Raw genomic sequence first — 27,996 nt, 5'->3', positions numbered from 1 at the left:
GGCATGTAACCCATGCCGTAAAATTAGATTGTCGGACTTGTTTACAGATGTCACCGTTAGAAACAAGAACGGCAGGACTGCTCTTCACCGTTTAGTTGATCGTGTAGAGGGTTGTGCAGTCCAAAATGCCCCAAACGGCGAAGTGGTCAGGAATATGTTGGAAGTAAGGGGAATTTATTCAACTATTTATTTATATAATAACTTTGAAACCAGCAGCACTAGTTGCAATCTATACAACCAAACAAAGTTGTCAATCAAGGTTAGTGTCCACGCGTTGACGATACGCGTTTTAGGAGATTAAAAAAACTCAGGTTCGCTTTTAAATAAAAAAAAATGTTTCAGTGTATTTATCCGGTTTGTTTCTTGATTTATGCTCATCCGAAACGTTCTCAGTATTGTGTTACAAATGCTGTGATATAATAAGAAAACAACAGAGGCTTAGTTATTTGTCTGTTGTGGCTATGTGATTTTTAGGTAAAAGACTACTGTTGTACAACCAAAACAGCCCTTTGACCATATTAATTTCGCTACTAAAGCACTCTCACGGGTTCACCACCAAAAACAATTTGTCAGTTTTTAAAGATCATTTTCTAGCAATCGGGCGTTGGACAATGTTTTGTAGGTAATGTTGGAAGCTGGAGCTCACATCGATATGCCAGACACAAAAGGTAACACTCCACTTCATCTGGCATGCGGGGCGGGCAACATTGACTTGGTTGGTGTTCTTTTGCAGTAAGTTTTATATTTCACGCTCGCATCGGAGATATATTCCTACAGGTCGACTTTCTTAAAGCAGAAACATTTGTTTCACCTTATTTCTTTAGGGAAAAGGTTTTGGAGATATTGCTAATCGTCCGTTTTAGTTCGGCTAGTCGTCCACATGTACCACGGGTGCTTAAAATTTATCCTGATTTATAAACATGTTCGGTAGTTATTCAGAGTTGATCCTTCCAAAGTTTGAACCCGGCTGCCCAGCGGTTCACCCATAGGTCCCCAAATTTAAATAATTTTTTGAAGACCGCCGTCATCAGGTGCGGCCAACACGTGATCGCGGTAGACCGGTAGATTGCTACTCTGTAGATAAGTAGTTAATGTGGCCGTATGCTTGTCATAGCAAGTTTATGCGTTTTCAGTTTCAGGACGAGGTTTCCTACTTTACCGCTTTTTTGGTTTTGTTCGCGTTGGGCAAAATATTGTGGTTGAATAGACCAGGAGTGTCAAACATACTGCGCTCCAAGAGTTTTTGTGGGGCACGCGAAATAACTTATAAAAGTTATGTATTTCACCCAGGCGGAATACCCTGTCGTACCAGTGAGTTTGCATGATACAATCATTCTCTATTAGTGGTATACACTATACACAACGTTTATTCTTAATATAGTTAATGGAATGAATGAACATTTTACTTTTAGTGATGCGATTTTGTTGTCATGTTAGACTGTAACAAATGTTTCCATAGTGCGGCCCTGGACTCACTTAAAAGTTTGTCTTTGGCCCTCAAAGTTCTTTGACAACCTATTGAATAGTCGATAAGATGCGTAACACCTAAACCGAGGTGGAAGGTCGTTAATTCGTACCTGGCTATCATGACCGTATTCAGTGCTGACCTGTAGGCACATTTTATAAGTGGCCCGAAAATCAGGGTTGCCAACTAAAAATTAGAATTATCAGTGTTGCCAAATCATTGTCACAAAGAAAAGTGGCCTGGATTTTTGACTGACCTGTAGGCACGTGCCTACTTTGCCTAATGGTTAATCCGGCACTGACGTATTGCGGTTTGTGAAACACAGTTACCACTGGTTTGTCAGACCCAGATAAAAAATTTTGGGTCCCCAATGCAAAAGCAAGTACTATTCACTGGTCTACGTTATAATATGCTTCTTGCAGTTAAACACAGGTGTTATTTGACCGGTTTTAATTGTATCCCGCGTTTCTAACTAGCTACTTCAACAACATATTATTATACATACATTATTTAAATTATCATACATACGATAATGCGATAAAAATTACGTGCGAGGAAATGAACACACGACGAAATTACCTGAAAATGAGACGAAAAAACAATGCAAATAGAAAGGTACGAGGAAAAATAAGTGATATGTTTTATATTTGACCCGCAATTCATTTTAAAGGTTCAAAGCCGACGTAACTCGGCTTTCTGAAGATGGAAGAAACGCATTGGATTTTGCGATAATTTCCGGAAATACTTCGTGTGTTCGAACGATACTGGAGACCGAAAAATGGAGGGAAGCTTTGAGGAACAGCAGTCGATACAATGTACATGATGGTGGGTCTACGTTTCTCACATGACAAAAAATGGTGTATTTAAGTGTTTAGTACTAGTACGAGAAAAATGGATCAAACTTAATCAGCGAATTCTATCACCTTTAAACAATCAAAACTTTAGAATAGCAAGTTTTAAACATTTTCTTAAGATATAAAACGAATTTGTTTTTTGATATATGAAACGAAAAAAAAACATAAAACAAATCACAGTACGCCAGGCCCATTGAAGGCGCTATATCGAATCAGCCGGTCACCAAGCATTCACCACCATATGACAAGGCGTAGGCTAGAAAAATCTAGCCTGCGGTGGGATATAAAACAAAATAATAAACAATTGCTGAAATTTTAGCCTAAATTAGTTGCTATTTATGGAAGCTCGATAACCACTTTCAAAAAATTCTGTACGGGATCGGATATTTAATATCATTTTAACGCAACCAACTACTTTTCTCAGATGATGTAAAAATTATTGATCCACATTCCTTACCACGACCTTTTGAGTTTGCATTCTATTCCGTTTAAAGGGAGATAAATCGCAATTGAATTGTGAGAATAATAAGTTAAGTGGAATATTTTTTTCCAGTTTGCAAAACAATACTGCTAGCTAAAAAGGTAACAAATGTAGTAATTTTGTCTTCTTTTTTATTTGCATGTCATCGAAGATGGGTTAATTGACACTCCAATGAGGGAGTTAATTCGAAAAATGCCAGAGATCGCTGAAGAAGTTTTGACAAAATGCATGGTAAAAGGCGAGCAGCCTGTCCACGACATTTCGTACCAGGTGAAATAGCACATATTGCCTTTTAACTTATTTCTTAAAATAGTGTCCACAAAAATATCCATCGTTTACGAGAAATAACTTTGTGTTATCTTAAACTAGAAGGTCCTTTATTCATGGAAAGCACAATGTAACACCAGTAGGCAAGCTGACACGATTTCAAAACTAAATTGCTCCTTGTAAGGTACCTGCAGGTAACAAGGCCCCTTAAAAAACTATTGCGCATAACTAAAAAAACATTCAATAGTTTCCGCCCAAATTTGGCATGGTGGTTGTAGCGGTCAATTGTAATCATCCATCAGACTTTGAAGGCGTTTGCAAGATTAGTTTTTGTATGATGACAGTTTAAAAAATTAAAAACTTGGGCCTTAATACATACCTATGCTGTTAATTAGACCCAACATTTTTATGTATTTTTTAAAGGTCGAGAAATCAATCAGACTACTTTATGCTTTGCGTCGGTCCAAAACAAGTTTAACCAAGCAACGTTATTAACTTTAAGACATATAACTGTTAATCTGAAGGTACTAACAACAACGAATAGACAACCACTTGACAGTTGATCGCCAATAAAGCGAAATGAAAGATCACACTCCAAAAACTTAAAAAAATACTTATTATTGGAACTTTCAAATCTCTAATAAAGCAAATAAGCAATTTTTTGCATACCAGTCGCCTTTGCTATAAAAAACCCTATCGAAAATGACAAAAATTTGTTGGGCCTTATTGCCAGCAATGGCTGACAAACGAAACCCTAATAAAATTCATTTGAGGTAATTCTTTTTTTCAGATTGGATAACGCTCCAATTGAGCTAAAATGACCCCTTTCTGATATATCCTAATAAGATTTTATTTCGACAACAAAACCTTCTTATTTTTGTAACAAATTTTTTTTTTAAATAATAAAAAGCTGTAAAAAACACTTTTTAATTTGGATTGGTCGTAGAAACTAATACACAGAACTTACAGGTCCAAAACTTTCCAAATCATTGTAAGTTTGAATAAATCTAAAAATTATATCGAAACGGAAACATTTTTACATGTATACCAAAAAATATGAGTAGTGGGCCTTATTACCTTCCGGGCCTATATACCTTCAGGTACCTTAATTAAGTTATTCTACAGGTTTTATTTCTATATGAATTTTTGGATGATGAATTTTGCAGCCAAACGTGTATTAATAGCGATGTAAGTATTTCATACACATTTAAATAAAACATTTGGATGATTTGAATGAAAAAAATGAAGGTACTCATTTATGGTGTTAATATAGGAAGCAGTTCATTTTTCAAGAATGCTAGAACACTTGTTAAAAACAAAAAAACACGAAGTAGTCAGACTTGTGTTTGGTATTTATAACTTCTCTTCGCGCATACATTTATTTACGGCAATTACTTTTAGCTTGCTAATGCTACTTGTTTCCTACGACAGAAAGTCTAGACTCTAGAACAGATCTTTTAAAATAGGTGCTAACCGTCACCGTTTTTTTAAAGAAATTTTGTGGTTTGGTGATAACAAGTAATGTATAATGATCTTGAATAATGTATAACGATCCAAATGCCTAATGATCTTTACCGTACTATGTCAGCAGTGCGCGACATGCATAACCATTGGCCATAAACAGTGCAATTTCACCAAACTTGTTTACCAACTTTTTTCTATATCTTTAGCAATTTAAGACCAAATTTTTGTGACCGAATACTATGATATTGTTTGGCAGGAGTTTGATAACAGTGCACTTCCATACTCTGATGACTTAAACCTGCTCAAGAAAAATCACCCGTTAAACATTATGGTAAGAAATCTATATTTAAAGTGCTAGTTTTATCCGCAGTCTACCGTGTTCTTTTGGCTCTAAAAGCTTACTTTAAGGCCAAATGATTTTTATTCGCAGGTTAAAGAGAAGCGAGAGAGTCTGTTGCGTCACCCAGTGGTGGTTAGTTTGGTGTGTTACAAATGGAACAGATTTGTGGGGCCTGTGTACAGTCTAAATGTACTGCTCTATTTAATTTTCATGGGATTTTTTAACAGTTACATGTTAACAATGCCTCCACCTTTTTCTATCGGTAAGTTTACTGTCTCCAAATCTAGTAAATAGGCCTAGTTGCGAAAATTTGTCTGGAAAGGCGTGCTCTAAGAAGTGACGGCTCTTTCCTAAAATTCCTGGGGGGGGGGGTACTGCTCCTACTTTTAGCCTTTATAGCACATATAAATGGGCAGTTAGTGATAAATATTGTTGTAGAAAAAGTAGTAATACAAATCTTAACTAGTAACTCCTTTTGTAACTTAATTTTCGTCACGCATTAATGTACACGAGTGTAAACAGCAGACGGTATCATTTGTGTATATTTTACTGGTATGACGACGGGCCAAACTGCACTGACAATGTGGCACAAAAACACGTGCAACATGCTTAAAACGTAGCGGTTGTAAATACGTTAAAACAACATTAATTAATAAAAAATCGGTAAAAACAGAGTCAGAGAAGGCTGGAGTTGTTGGGTTGGACAACATTAACGAATGGTGCTTGTGACAATGACCAGTAACTAACACACTTTTTATTCAGCCATTAGTATGTCCATGACTTATAGTTTGGTAAGCATGGTCACAGCTGGCATTTTTAACAACACTTTACAGATTATTGCCAATGACAAAATTAGTCATAAAGGTTTTTATTTGTATCAAAACTGACAAATTTAACAACTAAATTGCCTTTTTTTACAGCTATTGTTGAATTAAATATGTCTTCTTTAAAGTTTTGTGTATAGACTAAATTTTTCAGTTTCTTAGCTGATATACTTTCTACTTTATTTGGTGAAAAGAGCTTATAGGAACTGTTTTTACAACACTGAACTCCTTATCTAAATTTACAACACTTTTGCTGAAGTTTAAACTATATTATTTAACTTTGTTCTTGCCTTTTATGACTAAAATGAATCATAAAGTTATAGTTAATAACTTTCTCCTTCATTTCTAAATTACAACTATGCTTTGGTGGTCACTACTATCTACCCTGTAGGATGTTTATTCTTAAGACACATTTCCTGTGAAACAATTTAACAGCTCCTAGGTGTTTAATGAAACAGTACATGTCCATTATATCAACACATGATGTGATTGCAAATATTTTCACATTGTGTTTTGAAAAAAAAACGTCAGTCATTTTAAAACTTATATAGCTTTAGTTCAGTTTCTACTGCATTTCATTTTGCCTGAATTTCAGTAGGACATTTAACTTCACAGTAACTTCACAATATCTAGGGCAGGGGTGTGCAACCTTTTTTACTGCGGGGCCAAATACATTTACCCAGATTAGATCGCGGGCCGCACCTTTATATAACACAAGGTGATTTGATTTATTGCATACCAAATATGGCTAACTACAAGTAAAATTCCCATTTGATTCTAGCCACATTTTGCCAGGTCACAGAAAAATAGCGCTGGGCGCATTAATCTGCTCAAAAATATATAATAAATAGATTCGCTTTCCAGTACATTTGAAATCCAAGCGTCTCTGCGGGCCGCACAACTTTAACAGACAGGTCGCATTTGGTCCGCGGGCCGCAGGTTGCACACCCCTGATCTAGGGGATGCCGCGGCTACTATGCGCGAGTCGTCCTTGGCTTTAAGTAAAAATAGAGTGGTTACAGCAAACAACCAGGGTGCATGCGTTTGAGACTTACAATGTGTTTGCCAGATGAAAAAGTACCTTATCTGGTTTATCAACGTACCACCTTTCAGCATCGTCCAAGAATTCCAGTTGACATAATTGTGATAGTTATATTTAAGCTAGATAGTTATCTACTACCCACATGAATTGGAATGTCTTAAACCTGAGAAATAAAAACGCACTGCGGCACTGCAAATTTTGTCAAGTGAGAATAAAAAAACGGTGAAACAACATAAAGAGGTACAAATACCTATCAACTTCAGATTTCTCAACAGATTCGAATAACGTGACGTCATCGTGTGTTGCGATAAGTTCTGAAGCACAGTCGTCATTTGGACCCTGTTACGACTACAATTCATGGGGAATAATTGCCAAATACTTTATCATTGTCCTTTCAGCCCTCAGTATACTAAAAGAGGTAACAATTTTTTTCATTATTTAACTACAAATAAATTTCACCTTTCAGTCGCTATGCTATCCTGAATTTTGTGAGCTTTATGATGCTGTTTGGTGTTATAGTTTTAAGCGACGTATGTTTTCTGTCTTTACATCTTGTACATCTTCGCTTTTGTAGTTGTACCAGGTCTACTTGCAAAGGATTGCTTACTTACTTAGTCTTACGAACCTTCTAGAAGTTTCGCTTTACGTTTTGGCGATTTTGACTGTTTATTCAGACACAAGCCAAATGGGACCCAGCTACGTCGGTGTCAGAGAGGTAAATCATTTTCTGATAAATACTGTAATTTTTTTATTTATAACTGCTTTCATTTTGTTGCTGAAGGCATGGCAGTGGCAGATTGGAGCAGTTGCTATCTTTCTATCGTGGATGGTTTTAATCATGTTTATACAAAATGTGCCAACCTTTGGGATTTATGTTTTGATGTTTAATCATGTTCTTCGCACATTTCTAAAGTTCTTGTTCGTTTTCGGTCTCTTCATATTCGGCTTCGCATTTAGTTTTTATTGTTTGCTACAGAATCAGGTTGGTCAAGTTACGATTGTCAGTAAAAAATGGCTAGTATGCTTTCAAAACATCGTTTGAAACGTTAAACGTAACAGCACGTGCTGTCATTCTCATCATTCGTATCTCTCAGTTTAATATTGCGATGTAATTTATCAATAATGTTCCTAGCATGCTTTTCGTGATTTGGGTAACGCGGTGATCAAGACTACACTTATGATGATCGGTGAATTTCAGTTCGAAGACATTTTTGTGGCAGAATTTGTGGCTATTGAAACTGGAGCTGACAATCACACAATAGCTGCTTCCACTGTAAGTAATGGTATTACTATATGACTGTTGCCAAACGTTAGCCAAGTTTGCTTTTCCGAATTAAAAATATCCGTTTAGTTTCCAGAGCTACGATAATGAAAGAATAAAGTAAACTACAAATAACGTTAAATAAACTCGACGGTGCGTATTCTGTGCTATTGTTTAAAGCAGGGGGTCACCAAATTGTTGTTTGTTACGTCACAGTCTAGACTATAAGTGTTAATTATGCCCACACGATTGCCTTCCTTTGTTGCTTGTGATGAAGCATTGCTCGTAAGATGAGACTAACTATACAGTTTAACAGTCGCATCACCAGATTTTAATTAGGATTGTAGAAAGGCCATATCTTGGGGCCCCTATTAAAATCGCGTCGAAAAGACGGTGCTAGGGCATGTAAACTATGTGGGCCGCGCAAATTAGTTATTATTAAACTTATCCGGCCCGCATCAAAAAAAAGTTTGGTTACGCCTGGTTTAAAGCAATGGTTCTTCAAATCTTATTTGAATAGATATACCAAGAGATTTTCGTCCACAGAGTGATAAGCTGGGTCAGCTGCATTTCCTGATCTGACTTGAATTGATTTGGTGCGCGTACCGTAGGTTAAGAACCAAAGAAAACACAAGGGTCACTGACAACTAGAGATGTACCGAATATTCGGTTTGCCGAATTTATTCGGCCGAATCGGCCACTTTTGCAAAGATTCGGTTTCGGCCGAATAATTTGTTGCGATTCGGCTGAAACCGAATCTTTTATGAACACACATTGAAAGCGTTGAGCGTGTCTTTCCTGCTTAGTACCAACGAAAATCCTGTCAGTTATTATATTTTTTACCACATTATCGTTTTCCCCACTGCAGACAACTAAATAGTAATTCATTGCCGGGTTGGAAATTATGCTTAAGGCAATGTTAAACCCCTCAGAACTGAAATAAGGATGAAACAACCATTCTGCACTAATTGCCTGGTAGATAAACTTATGTTTTCATGTCAACACGTACCGTACGACTTCGCGTGACGTCATAAATGATTCGGTTGATTCGGCCGAATTTATTCGGCAAAACCGCCGAATATTCGGTTTCGGCCGAATCGAAATTTCGCCGATTCGGTACATCACTACTGACAACCCAATATGTTATTATTTGCTACCAGTCAAATTTATTTTTTGGGAGTTAAATCAGCACTCGCAAACCACGCAACATCAATTTTAAAGCAAGGAAAAAACTGTTTCTAGAATCCTGGTATTGCTACAGACTGTTGCTTAAAAAAGCCATTTGCATTTTCTGTCCCAAAGTGCTGTTTTTGTTTATTTCGGGTTTCGCTTGATGATTTAATTTAGAGCAGTGTTTCTCAACCTGGGGGTCGCCCCAAAACGGGGTGGCCAAGCACTTTTGAGGGGGACGGGATGATTTTATCCGTATCATAAAAGCTTTCCCCGAGTCTTCTGTTTGCATAGTTACTCGCACGACAGTTTGATTTAAAATTGACACAACAGCATTTGCGATTAAATACTTCTATGAATTTGGTATATGGCTTTTCTTTACATAAAAAACAGTAGATAGTAAAAATGTTTATGGTGACGTGATGCATGGCCACAATTTTAGGGGTTTGCTGCAGATCAAAAAGCCGAACTCTTGAAGTGACATTTAGTAGTTAATGCATGATGAACACACTCTGGTAGTATAACTTCTATCATGTGTTTGTAAAAGGAGTCGCGTTGTGTTAAAAATCCTTCTAAGGGGGTCGCAAAGAAAAAAAAAGGTTGAGAACCACTGATTTAGAGCATATTTGAGTTCATAATTTATGTACTTTGTAGGATATGCGCCTTTGTTTGTGTGAGAGAATTTACATTTTTTTAAAACTATATTTTATTTACAGGTGAACTACCGAGCCGTGTCCTACATCTTTTTTACGATTTTTATCATTGTCATGAGCATCATTATCATGAACTTACTGGTAAATGCCTTGACGTAACAATGAACATTGCAGAACTAACAAATATGAATTAGTTCATAACGTTTCAGTACTTCAGTCTGTGGGCACGATCCACTAAGTTTGTTTTTTTAACAGGTCGGTCTTGCTGTAGACGACATCAAAGGTGTGCAAAACAACGCCTACCTCGAAAGTTTGGCGATGCAGGTTAGTGCGCTTAAAAAATTAAATAACGAATTCGATTAGTTGCATACCAGTTAATCGCATAATCCGTTTGACTGAATAGGGATCGTCAAACTGTAGACTAATATTTATAAATATTTTTTATTATCACTATTGCATAAGTTTGGTTGCAAAGTTTGGAACTGGTGACAAACATTTAATTGAAGCTCTTAAAAATAATTATCTAGCGGTTTAACAACGGTAATTGATCTTACTTTGTGTTTTTAGGTGAAACTAACTCTTGATATCCACTACACTTTACCGAAGTTTATCCGACGTCGGTTTATACTGAAATTTCAGCGTTTCTTTCCAAATCGATACCGAAGGACGTCTACTTTTCTACAATGGTTGCATTCAGTGGTGAGCTTGAATCTTGCGACCATCAATGAAGCTCTTAACTCTGAAACGGTGGGTTGCATAAAATTGTATATCAGACAAACGGTACGTCGTTGCAATTTAACATTGTAGCGTTGTAAGACTCCTGCCAGTTTTATTTCTAAAAGAGAATCAGTACATTGGCAATTATTGTCTTTAAGGTTTCATGGTTGGGTCGAGCATTCTCAAAAAGGGTTTGGTAACACTAACACACTCTTTTAAAGTTTTTCAAAACTTTGAGAATGTTATTGGTGTGTTTGTTTTCCAAATTGCTTTTCAGAACGACCCCAACAAGCTCGAAAAACAGGTCGAGTCTCTCGATCAGGAGGTCAAGGGCTTGGATCGCAAGTTGCAATGCCTGGAAGACAAAATTGCAGTGCTTGACAATCGTTCAAGCTCAATGGAAAATATGATGTCAGCAATGATGTCGCACTTCCAAATTAATGAAACCAAAATCACGTCAACGGTTAAGAACCTGTGATGTCATCGAATTTTTAGAACAAATTGCTTGTGGATAAGGCGAAAAGCAGTTGTTTGATACAAATTATTGCTATAAAAGATGGGATTGTTGCCTTTAAACCTTGTTTTTAACCATTTGATGTGCATGTAATTAAATCATTTTTGAAATGTCAAAGTTGAAAATTTTATATTTAGGTTTTTACAAAGATAATTTATTGTAAGGCCCAACAGATGCAGTGTAGGCTACTGAACAAACGGTATCAAAAACTTATTTGAGGTTTATGTCGAAGTTTGGGCCTATATCTGTTAAATGCGAAAGAAAACGGCAAAACCTAAAAATAATGGTGTTTAGGTTGGTAGCAAGTAACAACATGGCGTAAACGCAACATAACAGGGGTTTTGGTTTTGCAATAGCCTTTGCTGACTCTATATGATAAAATCCAACGTTTTGTGCATTTATGTCTGTACTGGAACAAGTTTGCACAAAAACGAATCTGAACTAAAATCTGAAAAGAGCAAAAATGCAAACAAAAAATGCAAGCGAATAATACCAGATATCAACTATTCAAAAAACTAATTGTTAGCTTGATTTAAAGTTTTTTCGTGAATAAAAAGTTTTTCATTTCCGTCCTTTATTGCATCCCCATTTTGTATTCCTAACGTTCATCTGCACTGGTACCAAAAAAGTGTGCTTTATTGTTTGCTGCAAAAGCACGGTAAACCTACTAACACAGGAGCTCACAACACACAAGGTTTGCTAAATACCGAATGAGGGCGTTAAAAGCGCAGCTATTTAAAAAACAGTGAAACTGGTATATGGTTGGGGACTAAATTTAACATAAACTAATAGTTTTCTTTTTAATTTTAGGTTAATTTTATTGTTATTATTATTATGAAACCTCAGGCTAACCCTAATAGCCCTAAGCATTTTTTTCACGGGGTTCGAACCCAGGACTCTCCAGGGGACGAATCCCGATCAGGTTTTTATGTCTGTATATGGGTCAGGCGCGCCAGACCGTTCGGCCAAGTTCCTGCCCTCCTGCCCTAAGCATTTGTACACGAACTGATTTTAAACTATTTGAGTGCGCCATCTACCGGAATTTACCGGCGTGCAGTTCCTGGGTTAGTAGTTTTACCGTATGCTATGTATGGTGCAAACACTAAAGCGGCACTTTTTGCTACCAGTCTATAGTAGTGATAAACTTTAGGAACTGGGGTCGAGTTATATAAACACCCTTTTGGTATTGCACGGTTTTTCAATAATTGGTTTCTGTTATTTTTCGTTTGTGTTTTTGTGGCTAAACCTTTTTTAGTGATTATGCAGGGTAAACGTACCAAAACGTGTCACATATAACATCCTTTCTGTCCAAACGGGACAATATTGCAACGTTATGTGCGTGTTTTTTATGAAGTAGATGGGCCAAACAGCAAGAGAATTTAACCAAAAATAGTTACACAATAAAACTTTGCCAAAAACCTCTACTTGGTTGTAAATATTATTTGTTCGGTAACCTACACTGCATCTGTTTGGACCCACACAATACATTTAATTTGTAAAAAACTGAATATTTAATTTTGCATATTGGTTACATACACAACATTTTTAAAATGATGTAATTTACATGCACATATAATGGTTGAAAAAAAGTTTTAAAGTCACCAAAGCACTTTTTACAGCAATAAAAAAAATACCAAACAATTTATTTTCGCTTTATCCACAAGCAATTCGTTCTAAAAGTTTGATGACATCACACGTTCATGTCATTACCGTTGACATCATCTTTGTTTCCGTTGATTTGGAAGTGTGTCATCATTGCTAAAATCATACTTTCCATTGAGCTTGAGCGCTTTTCAAGGATTGTAATTTTATCTTCCAAAGATTCAAATTTCCCATCCAAGCCCTTGACCTTTTGATCCAGAGACTCGATCTGTTTTTCAAGCTTGTTGGGGTCGTTCTAAAAAAGCAATGTTAGGAAACAAAGTCATGAATAGCGATCGAATAACAAGTTTCGGAAAGCTTTGAAGCAGACTGTGAGTTAAATCCCAACCCCTTTTGAGCATGTTCGACCGAATTACCTTGAAAACAAATGCATTAAGAGCATTAAAAACCGTTTTGCGTTATTTTATTCGTGAAAACGGCTTGCAGCAAGGCTGTCACTTGTTGCCTGCCTCTCGGGGGGCGTATATCAGTTTTGATGTTCAACATGTCGGTTACTCATGGTGAAATACAAAAAAATACCAATGATGAATTAAACAGTACTTTTTGTGGTAACTTCAATCGTTGAGAAAATCACGCAACAAACAATAACTAGACTAAATAGATAAGTATGTCGTAAAAGATTATAGGAATAGACAAACACGTTCAGTGTAATTGTTAAAAATTACTCCGAGCACCACACAGTTAAGTGTTGCAACAAACCATGGCTTGAGTATTTGTTTCACAGCACTACATGCCCAATTGATACAAGCTGCGAAAACGTAACGCTTACCCAAAATACTTTTTGTATGTAACCCACCTTTTCATAGTTGAGGGCTTCATTCATGACTGAATAACTCAAATTCATCAGCGAATGCAACCAATGCATACACCTGGAGTTCCGCCTGTATTTATTTGGAAATAAACGCTGAAATTTCAGCATAAACCGACGTCGGACAAACTTCGGTAAAATGTAGTGGATATCAAGAGCTAGTCTCACCTAAAAACAACAACTTGTGAAATAACGCAAAAAAGGTAGAACAGCATTCTTAACACTGCTGTTGGGCTTATTTCGGAACTGACTTTACACTCTGTATGTCAGTATTTTTTTAAACAAATTTAACCATCTTTTGGTAGCCAGTTGCTGGACCTGACCTAATGTCAAACATCCCTAAAACGCCTTGTTTAAGACCTATCTTCTATTTTGTTTGTTGTCTTGGTCTTTCCTATAGGGCTTTAATGTAAGGGCCTGTCAATCAAACTTTTGAGCCTAAACAGGCTTCTCAAAAACGATTCGGGTTCAGGCCGGGCTTGTAATTTTCGGTTCTGGTGCCAATTGTAGGCCCGTAAACAACTCTGTAGCAATGATTAATCCGGTTTTAAACCGTTAGACAATTATTTTTGCTTTGACACGAAACATTTAAACCAATATTCGTTTTCAGTTGTGAAATTTGCAGCCAAATTGGAGCATTACTAATCGAACATGTTATTAAAGATGATCAGAAATACAGGCGAATCCGATTAATAAGCATAATCAAGCTTTTTACGCAATTATACCCAGACGATTTTAAAAACAAATATAAGACTACAGTTTCACGAGCAGTCGAACAGATTATGCGATAAACCGGTATGCAAACTAAACGAATTCATCATTTTTTATGCGCACTGACCTGCATTGCCAAACTTTCGAGGTATGCGTTGTTTTGCACACCTTTGATGTCGTCAACAGCGAGACCGACCTGTTAAAAACACAAAATAGTGGATCGTCCCCACAGACTGATGGGTTACAAACTTTTGAAGATTGTTGTTTCTGCATTTAATATTACGTCAGGTAATTTACCATTAAGTTCATGATGATGATGTTCATAACAATGATAAAGATTGTAAAAAGGGTATAGGATACAGCTCGGTAGTTCACCTGTGAATAAAATGTAAAGTTGTAAAAAATGTAAATGCTGACACAGAACCGGTCCAGCAAGTCAATTTATGGAATTTTAGTCAAAAAATACGAATTGCTGAAAAATATAACAATTCAAAATTAACTTAATTGCGCTCTTCTGGTAATTGGGTTGTTTGTACCAATGTTTTTAGAACCCTACCCAGGTCGCCTTCATCTTTAAGACACTAAAATCGTCCCTCATGAGCAAATAGACTAAAAACCCTCATGAACAAATATAACACCGTAAAATAAGAGATCAAGTAACATAGTAACACTAAGTTATAACTTACAGTGGAAGTAGCTATAGTGTGATTGTCAGCTCCAGTTTCAATAGCCTCAAATTCTGCCACAAAAATGTCTTCGTATTGAAATTCACCGATCATCATAAGTGTAGTCTTGGTCATAGCGTCCCACTTACCACGAAAAACATACTACAAAAACCATTGTACTCTTAAACATACACAAACAAAGCAACTTTATACTCAAAAACACAAATGATCAACAAAAACAGCATGTACCGTGACGTTATAAACGTTGTTTCCGTATAATAACCATTGATTTTGTGGCAATAATGATAAATCGACCAACCTGATTCTGCAGCAAAATATAAAAACTGTACGCAAAGCTGTATATAAAAAAAACGAAGACCATCATGAACTTCAGAAATGTGAGAAAAACATGACTGAACATCAAAACATAAATCCCAAGGGTTGGTATATTTTGTATAAACATGATTAAAACCATCCACGATAGAAAGATAGCAACTGCTCCAATCTGCCACTGCCAAGCCTACAGCAACAAATAGTTGGCTTCTCTAAATCACGCAATCTACTTATCAAACGTGTGCAGCAACTTTTAAAAATGTTGACGGTTACGGCTTTTAGGGTCTGGATGTTGGTATATAATAGAAATAAGACTATAATTTAGTTTTAGGTGCCCAGTTTGGGGTGAATATTCTCGTATAAGTTGAGAGTGGTACTAAACACTGTTTGGTACCGCATGTTAACACATACAAGAAAATTAGGCCCAAAAGGTATCTGAGATTAAAATATAAAGTTATTTGTATTACAAACTCTCAATAAGTTTGTTTGCAGATTACGTATATATTGCGTATTTTAGAGTAGCCTACAAGTAGTAACAGTTAATAATTCCAGGACCCGAATTTAAACGTTTCACCTCTCTGACACCGACGAAGTTAGGTCCCAATGAGCTTGTGTCTGAATAAACAGTGAGAATTGCAAGAACGTGAAGCAAAATTTCACAAAGATTCGTAAGTCGAAGGAAGTAAGCAATCCATTGCAAGTAAACCAGGTACAGCTGAAAGAGAGTAAGTTTGCAAAACTGTAGGACTCGGAATACACGATATCAAAAACCAAAAAAAAATGCATTACAGAGATTTCTCCAGAGATAGCTTTTCCACTCAGTTGAAGTTACGTTTAGCAAAATGGCCCTAATAAAAAATATTACCTCTTTTAATATGCTTAGGGTTGAGAGAACAATGATAAAGTATTTGGCAATTATTCCCCATGAATTGTAGTCATAACAGGGTCCAAAATTCAACTGCGCTTCGGGGCTTATCGCAACACACGATGACGTCACGTTACCGGAATCTGTCAAGAAGTCTAAAACTATTAACAAATTGCACCTCTACAAGAATTTGCATTTGCATCCTCTAAAGTGTTGATTTATCTGTTCTCTCTCATTTTACTAAAAACCTTAGCAAAAACGTTTGCTATGGTACTATGGTTTGTTTTGGAGGAGGACGTTTTTATTTCACACTTTAAAAGTTGTTACGTGGCTGGTAGTTTTTACTTAAACAGAACAACCAAAAACAAGTCTTCTGAAGGTTCTTAATATTACGGGATACATTGTAATTTGTATGATGACCTTAGCGGAGTGCTATAACCACTACAACTACATTTCTTAAAGTGAAACGAACCTGGAACTACCCTTACCCAGATAAATTTTTGCAACCAGGATTGTTTAGCATATTTGTAGCAGGGAATCGACCGGAACTGAACGCGAACCTGCGAACCGGCTTGAGCGGTTTATATCAATAAACACGAACCGTAAATTTTATTATTTTAGAAACCTAAACCAAAGTTGAAACACTTATTTTGTTTAGCGTTGAAACCGATCCAGTAAAAATGCAGCCTGTAATATTTCTTGTGATTGCCAACTTATCATTTATTTCAGAACAACGTACTGAAAAACTTGCGACATGGGTACAATTGGAATTAAAACGAATGGGTTTGAAAGGAGGTTTAAACAACGCAAACCGGTTCGAACCGAACCAAAACCCGAAAGTATAATTAATCCGAAAGCCTAAAAAAATAAAAAGTAATCCTGACCTGAACCTATATGATAGGCGGTGTGACTTTTTGATTTGGAGACAGTGAACTTACCAATAGAGAAAGGTGGAGGCATCGTTAACATGTAACTGTGGAAAAATAGCAGGAATATTAAATGAAGCAGAATATTGAGACCGTACACAGGATCCACATATTTGTTCCACTTGTAACACAACAAACTAGCCACCACTGGGTGTCGTAACATACCTTCTCGCTTCTCTTCAACCTGCACATACAATTACACGGCCAAAAATTTTTGGGTTCCAAAAAAATGCTGCTGTAACGTTAAAAAAAGTTTTTAATTTTTGAGCATTTTGACCGTAAAATAGTTAGAAACAATTAACTTTAATGTTGGTGACTAACCCATAGCACTTAAAATAATTTTCTCACCATAATGTTTAGAGGGTGATTTTTCCTGAGCAGGTTTAGGTCATCAGAGAATGGAACTGTACTACTACCAAACTCCTACCAAAAAATCATAGCATTCCGTGTTAAATTATATCAATGAAAACCATGAAGATTATTAATGTTTCTAAATAATTACGTAATTTTATTTGCGTAAATCAATTTAAGTTGTTGCAAAGGCTTGTATAAAAGAAACAATTTAAAACGAACCTAACGAAATACTTACATTTATCTTTTTTGTTTGAATCGTGGCGAAATGTATTCAAATATAGAATACTTACATCTCTAGTGATCCCAGGCCATTCTTCGCTGATAAATTCATCGTCCAAAAATTCATAATAAAATGTAACCTGTCCATACACAGAATTACTATAAGGAATCAATACAATAGTGAACTGGGCCAAATATTGACGACAGCGTAATTTAAAATTGCGTCAGCAAGAATTATTTGACGTCACAAGTTTTAAATTAAAAAAAAATCTTCAACGATTTGAAACACAATACACGTTTCTGTTCATAAGTTTATTAACGAATATAACGCCACAAATAGACGTAAAGAGCGACATGCTTTATTCTTTAAACGTTACGACAGATGCTCATGTCATCATCAATGAAATGAGGCTGCATCAGTCACACCCGATTTCAAACAGTATAGAGACGCAAAAAGGTTGATAAAAATCCGTTACACTAGTCCAGAGGGGGCACGAGCTGTAACCTGGGGGGCCACAGGTGTAAATTCGCTAGAAACACCCATTTAAAGCCATTTTCTTTTTTAATCCGCATAATTAAGTGTAAGTTGCAAATAACTTAATTCCCTAATTTATTAGATTATTTCACTTGTTGAGGTTTTTCACGATAATAGATTCTTAGTCTATTCGACCGTTTATTAATTTTTAAGGGGGAACAGGCCTTATAGGGTTACTTGAAGGGGGCCACGAGGCCAAAAGTTACTTTTGGGGGCAAAGGACCACGAAAGGTTGGGAACCACTGCACTAGTCATTAAACTCATAAACAATTTATTTCCTCGTATTTAAAAAACTTCCATTAAAACAAAATGGATTCCTTCATTTGAACCGTGGTTTAGTCAAAAAACTTCCAACTCTTTGAATGTTACCATGTCTAAGACACTTGTTGTGTGACAACGTGCTCTTTTGCACGAAGTAAACAACCTTCAACTTCAAGCTAATCTATTGGTTTTATATTAAACAATGAACATTTTTGTGGACACAAAATTTTGAATGACAAAAACGGAAAAGTATTTACCACTCTTAAATTTAAAATATGCTATACTACCTGGTAAGAATCGTCGTGGACAGGTTGCTCGCCTTTTACCATGCATTTTGTCAAAACTTCTTCAGCTATCTCCGGCATTTTCCGAATTAACTCCCTCATTGGAGTGTCAATTAACCCATCTTCCCAAGACACAAAATAACAATTTTTTTTAAGTAAACCCGGAATAAATATTCGATACAGAAATCCCACAATGCAATAGTGTTTTGTACACTCCTATACACAGTGGTGGGGTTCAGCCGGTTCGCACCGGTGCTACAAAACCGTCTCATGAAATTTTATGAGATCAGCGAACCGATTAGCATTACTGGTTACTGTCAATGAACAAAACCAACTGAAAAATATGACTTTGTGATAAAACCGGCTGACAAAAAAATTGAATCCCACCGCTGCCTATACCTATATGTTTAATTTAGTGGACGTCCTGTGGACCAACCAAAAAGTCATCTTGGACCACTAGTGGTCCATGGACCACCAGTTGAGTACCACTGGCCTATACGGATATAAATTCGAAAAACCAGTCGTGGTTCGTATCCCACCACAGGCTAGATTTGTTTAGCATATGCCTTGCCGTGTGGGAATGTTTGGAAAACTGACTTGATTCGGTAATCAGACTTTAATAGACCTGACATATAACAGGATAAACGTTGTTTGCGTTTTGCGAAGGGTGAAATGTGACCCTTATACGGTCAAAAAACATACATGTCCTGTAATAAATACTGGACGACTATCCATTGACCCACCATCATGGACATTATATCGACTACTGTTTCTTAATGCTTCCCTCCATTTCTCGGTCTCCAGTATCGCTCGAACACACGAAGTATTTCCGGAAATAATCGCAAAATCCAAGGCGTTTCTTCCATCTTCAGAAAGCCGAGTTACATCGGCTTTGAACCTGTCAAGATGAAGCACAGTTCATTCATCAGTCATTCAAAGTAAGAATTGCCTCATATGTTAACCCTAGGACCCCCGTGCTTACAACAGTGAAAAACAACTGCGTATGGATAGTTTATCAATTCAACTCGAGAGTAGTACTGTATTGTCCTTAATGCTTATGGATTACACGTTGGGGACATCATCCGGCTTTAAAGTCTAGTTGGAATCACCTTTTCTTGACCAAACGGTTTAAACAAACCATCTGGACAGAAAACAAACAAAGAAAGCAGAGGCCCCCAAATACGTTTTAAATATGAACGGCCAGTGTTTAGTGGTCATACTATTCAAACCATTACCACCGAATTTTTATTTGTGGCACCCGCAGTAGAATAAAAAATGCTGCTGCGTAACCACGAGGGTTATGAAGTCAAAGTAAAAAGGAACGTTTCACAACACAACCGTGTCTAAAAAACTGTCATCATAACCATATCTGGAAAACGAATGGAAACAAAATACGTTTGCTTTATGAAACCGTCTGGACGTCACTTCCTATACCAGGTGATACTAGGAAATATGCTTTTTTAGTCATGATGCAAGCATAAAAATAACACTTACTCAAGAAGAACACGAGTCATGTCAGCATTTCCCGTTCCGCAAGCCAAGTGCAGTGGAGTTTTGCCATTCTTGTCTTTAAAACCAATGATACCTCCAGCTTTTATCATCACCTACAACGCATTATCCATCATGGTAGAGTTGCTACAACTTACGTCAGAGAGCTGCATTTATTAGTTATGCAGCTAAAAAGGGTTAAGGTTGGGAAGTAAGTTTTTGAAACTTTACATAGGATCTTAAATTTAAAGTTCGTTTTATTGAATTTTTAATGTTAATACCCAACCCCGACCCTGATAGCCCTAACCGTCAGCATTTTTGGAGATATACCATTATAAATAGTGCTCTTTGTGCCACCTATCGAAGATTAGCTAAACGTGCGACATGAGATTAAAAAACAAAGCGGACAAAATTACAGAAGCTTTTTTCTTCCCTACCGAATAGGACGTAATTAGTTGTTTTTATGAGTTTAAACACAATGCCAACCATTTAAGTCTGAAGTTTCGAACGCACCTCACTATTGAAACAAGCAATTAAATAGATGCTACTTACTTCCAACATATTCCTGATAATTTGGATGTTTGTGCCCTCTGGGGTTGTACAACCAACCACTCGATCATCAACCAAACAGTGAAGAGCAGTTCTTCCATTCGTATTGCACATGTTTACATCTGCAATCAAGTCAGGCAACATGTTTTTCTTCAGTGAATTTATCATGTTTGATCTATTTGATGTTAAGAATATGACGATGATCAAAAAGTATAATACAGCAGACATTTTTCGGGTCGGTTTCGATTTAACGCCAAGAAAAATGTAAGGTTCAACTCCGGTTCGGGTTTTTAGAAAAATGTAGTTGATGGTTTGGGTTCGGTTCGGATTTGTTCGGTTCGGGAACTGCTCAAGCCGGGTCGCGGGTTAGGGTTCAGTTCCGGTTCGAAACTTTAAAACTCGATACTTTAAAGTTAATGAATGTAACAAAAACATTTCGTGTTGTTTTTTCCGTGAAAGCGGTGGTTCTTAATCCACCAACCCATGTAGGGGCGGCAGCAGAGGAAAAGGGTTCAAACCACTGATGGAAAGTCATCGGAATTAAGGCTCGTTTCTTTCATCATTTTACTACACACTTATGACTAATAAATTAACTTGTACGTGGAATTTTGCAAGCGTCTATTGTTGTAGCAGTTATTCCTCTTATCTCTAGCAGGTTAGACAGGACGGACGTTACGAACTACAGGATGTTACGCAATGTGAACATCGTTCTGTTTAAAAAGGTGACATGATACTGTTTGAACTGTCTTGCCTTTGTCATGTCCACAATTAAAATAAAAAACCGACCAAGAAATTCTGTTAAAACAGCCGGCCGGCCTGTCAGTTGTAACACGAAATTCCCATATGACTGCCATTGCATTCACAAGGCGTCGATAATACGTCGCTTTCAGACGAATATTTTACTGGTGGACTCGCATCATCAGCCTTTATATTCATATTGAAATTGTCCGTAACATATAGTTGTAATGAGGCTGTATGTTTCGAGGGCCGTTTTTCACTCAACTAGCTGTGGGGCTTTGGTAACCACCGTGTTTTACAATACAAGGTAAACCTTTTTCTTGTATGTTTTATTTTAGGGTTCGAAACGGGTCGTAGTTTGGCGATCTCTAACCTCGGTAATGCTGCTTTATACGTCACAACGTAAATGAACATAACTGGGATTAACCCTGAAGGGTCCATGCCATTGCAGACCAGCGATCACAGCAGTCACGGAGAGACTCCTGTAGTGGGTTCGAGACCCACGGCAGTCTAGAAATTTCTAGCCTACGCCTTGCCATATACAAATGCTTGGTGATTCGGCGGATTCGGTAAAACGTCTTTAATGGACGCACTGTGATTTATGAATTTCTACAGTTTCTTACCAATTCCGTTCTTTACAAGTAGTTTGCACATTTCCACGTGTTTGTACTTTGCCGCATAGTGCAGGGACGTGGAACCAAATTCGTCTTTTATATTTAGTTGTTGAACAACAGGTCGAGAGCCTGGAAGGTCGCCATCAGTCCTGTCAGTACGATTTGGCTGAAAGTGTAAAATGCTGACAATATTACAAATCGTTGTTTTATGTGTATTATCGACGTTCTACAGAAATGTTATCACAAACAAGAAAAGAAACGCAAGCATCACTGCATCACTGAAACAAACTATTTTACAAACAAAATAATATATTGAATGTTTGGAACAGTACGAGCTGTTAAATGCGGAAAAAAGATATTAACTATTTTATTCGGTAAAGTAAACAGTAAAGTATTGGGCCGCTACGAAACATAACCAAGTCATACAATAGTACTTACTTCAAGCAACGCTTTAATCAATAGTTTCGCGCATTTTGCATAACCACCACGCGCTGCATAGTAAAGGGGCATTTTCCCATGTTTATCTTCCATGTCAAAGCAGGCCCCTTTGTCCAGTAGATATTTTAAAAGTTGTATTATTGACGGTTCTTCGACGACTCGGTCATAGCAAATGCTTTTCAGCAATAGGTGGAGAGCAGTTTTACCACTACTATCACATTCATTGAAGTCTGGTAAACACGAATCACAGTATATATTAAATCGCATCTACAGCTATAGAAGTTGTCAAATAAAATGGCTTGTCCCGTTTAACGTATAATCTTGGATACAATTATCCTATAAAAAATTTAAAAATTACAAACATTATTGGACAAAAAAGTTGAATTAGATTTCAAAAAAGTCATTTTATTATTTTATATTTTCGCTGTTACTTCCTTTGCTAACCGCAAAGCCTAAAAATCGTTTTAATAAGAGAAGAAAGAAAAACCTTTCAATAACAAATAAATATTTAACTTTGCAACAGCATTTTCAAGGCTGAATTCAGTTTTTTACCTGCTGCTTTATCCACCAACAATTTACACATGTCGACACGTTGGTACTCGGCAGCGTAGTGCAGGGAAGTGCGGCCGTCATCATCTTTCATGTTAAGTTGTTCGTTAACAATCGCCGAATCCAGTTCTTGAAATTCAGACTCCCCCATTTCTATGTCACCAACCCTCAACCTCTGCAATGCATTTGATATTTTAACTCAAAATTATTTTTTCAATTTCAGAAACAAAATATATCAAGATACACCGAAACGTGTTCACTTTAAAGAGCAGGCTATAGTTACAACTCACATTTTTGTTGTTTTCAATCAACAGTTTCGCGCATGCCACGTAACCGCTGACTGCAGCATAGTGAAGTGGAATACAGCCATAATTGTCCTTGATATCAACTCGCGCACCTTCGTCCAGCAAAGTTTTTAGTTGAATGCTTGGGCACTCATGGTCTGCTAATCCGTTTAAACGAGCATTGACCAAACGATGAAGTACAGTCCTTCCTCTCGTATCACAAACATTAAACTCTGCAAAATATACAAATGACTTTCTATAGAACCCATGTTCTTGATCCGTCTGGCCCAGAGTTGCAAACAGCGCCAAAATTAGGGCTCGAACCCAAACATACAAGCCCGAAACCCGACTCCAATCAATTTTTTTAAAACGAAGCTCGAACAGGTCTGAAAGTTGGTGAAAATGCGACAAAGATGATGACGACCCGAATTATAACTCTTGTATGGTGTATCAATGACTAAATGATTGACTTTTATCACAAAGTCATTCTTCGGCATAATTAAATACTGGTTCAAAAATATCGTGTAATTACCAAATTACTTCGGGTGAGTATTACAGTGGACAAAGATAAACCTTAAAAGAGTTTTAACACTAACCATTTAAAAAAATATGTCAAACAATCTATTAAGCACTGCACTTATTTTGGAAAAAAAGGTAATTTAATCTTAAATGTCAGGATTTGGATTATCCAGCGATAACTTTGGCAAAAGGTTCCTAACCTTTCATCTCCACTCGTACGTCACATATATCATGGTGTTGGTTCTTAGCTCCGAAAAGATTACACTGATGATCAGCATTATCATCATCTTTTACCCTCATTGTTTCGTTTACGATTGGCAAGTCAAGTTTTTTAAGTTTTGTTTCCACCCCTTATTTGTCCCGAACGCTTGACTTCTGTGATACAACAAACATTTTCACATAAAATCCTGATCTGTTTAATCTTGTTTCATGGTATAGGGTAGGGTAAAAGACTTGTCAGCACACAACAATCTGAAATGCATTTGAGGCCTTGCAAACTTGATGTTTTAATCGGTGTTTAAATAATGAATTCGTGGTTCGGTCTGGTTTGGCGGGGCCGAATTTTGGTGGGGCCGAATCTGTAGTTTAAACAAATATTTTTTGATAAAAACCTTTGTAGCACAGCATATACACTGCAATTACCTTTACTAGCCAACCACAGTCCACAGTATATATTAATTTATTTCCACCAGTTTATCACCATCTTCTGTGTTTTTTAGAAAGTTTTTATTATTCCCCAAACCTAATGATTTAACATTTGCACACCCTCTGGAACATAAACATTTTATGGTACCCAGTGCAACCACAAATTTTGTTTTACTACTCTTGGTGTTTTCAAAACTAGTATGAAAGTGGTGTGCAGACCATGCCATGCAATACAGGCAAGTTATCTTGTAAGTATTCTTATATTCCATCTTCAGGTCATTTTTTTCATATATTCCTTTTATGATTTGAAGAATAAATAGTCTTTTTTGCATTTTGGTAGTTCTATATGTGACTTTAAATCATCTGTTAGAAGAAATTGTCAATGGTTTTCTCCATATCCTCACTTAACAACTTAATGTGTACTTACATATTAAAAGAACCTAATTGATATTTTACCTTTGTTAGCTCCTCTTGAAATAAAGCCTAAATTAACTCCTAAAAGTGATGCAGCATGACCAAACAAAACAAACCTATTGCTTGCAAAAAATCAAAAATGTTTTATTTTACATATTAATCGTAATTTCTGACAAGGGTACTTACCTATTTTTGGCCAGTAAAGAAAAAAATGGTTGCTTGTCTACACTTTAACATAAACAGAAAAAGCTTGCTTTCTTTGTGGCAAGTGGATTTTCATCATTTTTTATCAGCTGTCATAATCAATATATACAACAATGATCTGTAAGTGCTGCAACATTATCATTATTGCTTTGCCAACAAAACAAAATCTTTGTGGGCAAAATGTTTTGATAAATAACATTTTTTCAGCATTGGCTACATGTAAATACTGCATCTGACAATAAAAAGAACTGACTGTTTCTGCAAAAACAAACGAACAGTTGTCATTTTTTTCCTAAATGTTCCATTGCGTTTAAAGAGCCCAAATATATGCAATATAAACGTAAATAGTTGGTCAAAAGTAATTACTTTGGACAATTAAACCGGATTATAGAATCCTTAGACCTTACATTAGAAACAACACAATGCAGAATCTTAACCAATAAACTTCCTGAAGCTTAACCAACAAGCTTACATGGCGTTAGCATGTCAATTACTTGGGCTACACAATCTTGATCACAATAAGTAAATGTATATTTAGTTACCATTTTATTGTAAAAAGCAAAGAAACAGAAAACATATTGCATTTTGTTGCTGCAATTTGAAACTTGGCGCCATTACACGACAAATTCCCCTAGCTCACAACGATTCACGTTGGACTAAATCATGCCTGACGATTACGTAACAAATCTACTAATAAACTATAGTGAATAGTTTTTGGACTTGATGCGCCTTGTTTAAGTCGTTTTTCATTTTCGTGTATATCTTCTTGGTTAAATTCTGTACAGCTGTACCAGCCTTAAATTCGCTTGTCGAAAGTTTCCTTCATTCAGTAGATTGTTTTGCCTACAGCAGTAAGTTTTATAGAAGGCGCTGTCTCTATCCTTCTGTTATTGCATACGTTGTAAATTGCAACTAAATTTGTAAGCATTACTTTTAGTGTAGCCTACATTAGGGTTGCCATATTTTATGATACACAATCCCTGACAAAATTTATCCCGGTTGCGTTAACCCAGTTTTTCTCAAACATTTTCGTTATTTTTTATAAACGATCCATTTGCCATTATTTCGAGGGCTCGCGGTCCTCAGGCCTGAATGTGTATTTCAGAAAAACGAAAGTTTATTGCAGGATTTTAGCTAGTTATTCAAAATTGCGCAGACAAGACAACAAGCATTACAATTGTGCGCGAACAATCGCATTCATGCAATAAAGCTTGTTTAATGTTTAGCAATGGAGATGGTCTATTCTCACTTTCACTTTGATTTAAACTTATTCAGTTGCACAAACTGACGCCAAATAAGATTATAGAATTACTTCCACCTTTTCGCGGTCCCTGCAAAATAACCCAAAGGGCCGCGGATCCCAGTTTGCGAACCGCTGCGTTAACCATTTTTGCGACCCAAACACTTCTATTCGGGAATATAAGTAGAATATTCGGAAGTCACATTGACGGCGACACGAGAAAACGTTAAATACGATACTCTGATCCTTGTCAATTAACTTTCTGTGTAGGCTTCCGTTTAGATAAGTTTATTAGGCTAAGCTCACTATACTCTTACTATCCTTGAAACAATAAGCACCTATATCAGGGGTCTCCAACCTTTACCACTCTAAAAACCATTTGGACCAATTTCACACAGAAAAAACTAACAACGAGAGCCACAAAGACCTATTTAAATTTGAAATAAAATGCAACTGAAAAAACGTTTTTATGACTCATGACATTCGACTTTTCGTGGCAAGTTAGTTCCTTGCATATTAGGTACACAGCTACAGCAAATGGAATTTCCCACGTTCCTAATGTTGTGTTTTCTTGAGACGCGGTTTTATTTGTGTATTTAACGCGTATTGTTAGACAACTAGTAACAAACAAGTATTGTTACGCGCGCACATACAATGCAAAATGTAACAGTAACTTTGTGCGTTAACTTGCGCGCTGCCAGTGTACCTCTTTACGTTTCATGGCATAGACGCAGTTGTAGCTAACTAGGCTACTAGAAACTTTCTTTATTGGTACATTAATTTCATAGGACACATATATATTTTTCTTAAATTCCTGACATTTAAGTACATTTTAACATTTCTCCCCGACGCAGATTTAAACACTAAATTCCCTGACATGTCAGGGAAAATCCTGACGTATGGAAACCCTAGCCTACATGAACTATCTGTACTATCTGTAGAAAAAATGCTGCAGTGCGGCCTCTGATACACAACATTGACCTTTTCCTGGTGTTATAGTCGCTTTCACGGGCCTTTTTGATTCTTTTTTTCCTAATGTATAAGGTTTACCTTTTTCGTTGTTCAATATCTAAATCGACAGAACAGATACCAGAAATTTACAGAACGCTATAGATATCACGTTAATTCACCCATGTTTGAAAATGGACAAGGCATATATACCACACAGTGGACCAGAAGAGAAATAGGCATTTCCATTACGTCGTTGAAATGCTCTTTACATTCTGGCTATAAGAACGTAATAATAAGCTGTAGTAATAAGCTTACCTGTTCTGAGCCCCGCGATAACAATGTCCGAACTTCCCCAAAGCAAAAAAATGAGGAAGTTGATCACCTTTCGTTATTATGATTAATAACTAGAAAAGGATTTTAATATGGCTGTACATTTACGTTTCGCACTGGCAGCCGTAAGTGAAAAGTTGCAATAGCTTGGCTTTGCCGGACGAAAAAACGCTTCAAACATTTCTAGCACCTTTACAACGATTTGAACGTAAAAAGGCCAATTGCATGCCTACTTTCTTGTGGATGGCGTATCAAAATCATTACAGAATTTCCGAAAACACAACTTAATGCGCATCAAACGCGGAAAAATGTTTTTACGTATATCAGCACAGTAGGCTATTATTGGTTTTAAAGCATA

General features: G+C 36.6%; 1 protein-coding gene and 1 pseudogene across 1 annotated transcript; one reads left to right on the top strand and one right to left on the bottom strand.

The window, feature by feature from the left end:
• The first annotated feature begins 125 nt into the window (after positions 1–125).
• LOC145228261 (transient receptor potential cation channel subfamily A member 1 homolog) lies at positions 126–11,045 on the top strand (annotated as a pseudogene).
• Positions 11,046–12,589: 1,544 nt separating this feature from the next.
• Positions 12,590–25,239, bottom strand: LOC145229055 (transient receptor potential cation channel subfamily A member 1 homolog). Its single transcript, XM_080094309.1, has 21 exons — positions 25,100–25,239; positions 24,055–24,229; positions 23,342–23,568; positions 23,055–23,226; positions 22,503–22,732; positions 22,074–22,230; positions 20,716–20,834; positions 20,170–20,279; positions 19,419–19,573; positions 18,679–18,797; positions 17,667–17,735; positions 17,371–17,445; positions 17,035–17,206; positions 16,097–16,239; positions 15,806–15,946; positions 15,218–15,418; positions 14,920–15,060; positions 14,531–14,608; positions 14,361–14,429; positions 13,511–13,690; positions 12,590–12,949 (listed from the first exon to the last, which is right to left on the bottom strand). The coding sequence occupies exons 2-21, from the start codon at positions 24,152–24,154 to the stop codon at positions 12,743–12,745; spliced, it is 2,865 nt and encodes a 954-aa protein (XP_079950435.1). The 5' UTR covers positions 24,155–24,229; positions 25,100–25,239; the 3' UTR covers positions 12,590–12,742.
• Between the last annotated feature and the right edge of the window lie 2,757 nt (positions 25,240–27,996).

The sequence above is a fragment of the Phallusia mammillata genome, chromosome 5 (genome assembly GCF_965637545.1).
Source record: "Phallusia mammillata chromosome 5, kaPhaMamm4.hap1.1, whole genome shotgun sequence".
NCBI lineage: Eukaryota > Metazoa > Chordata > Ascidiacea > Phlebobranchia > Ascidiidae > Phallusia > Phallusia mammillata.
Note: the sequence above shows the minus strand (reverse complement) of the source record. Positions and strands in the feature narration are given on the sequence as shown.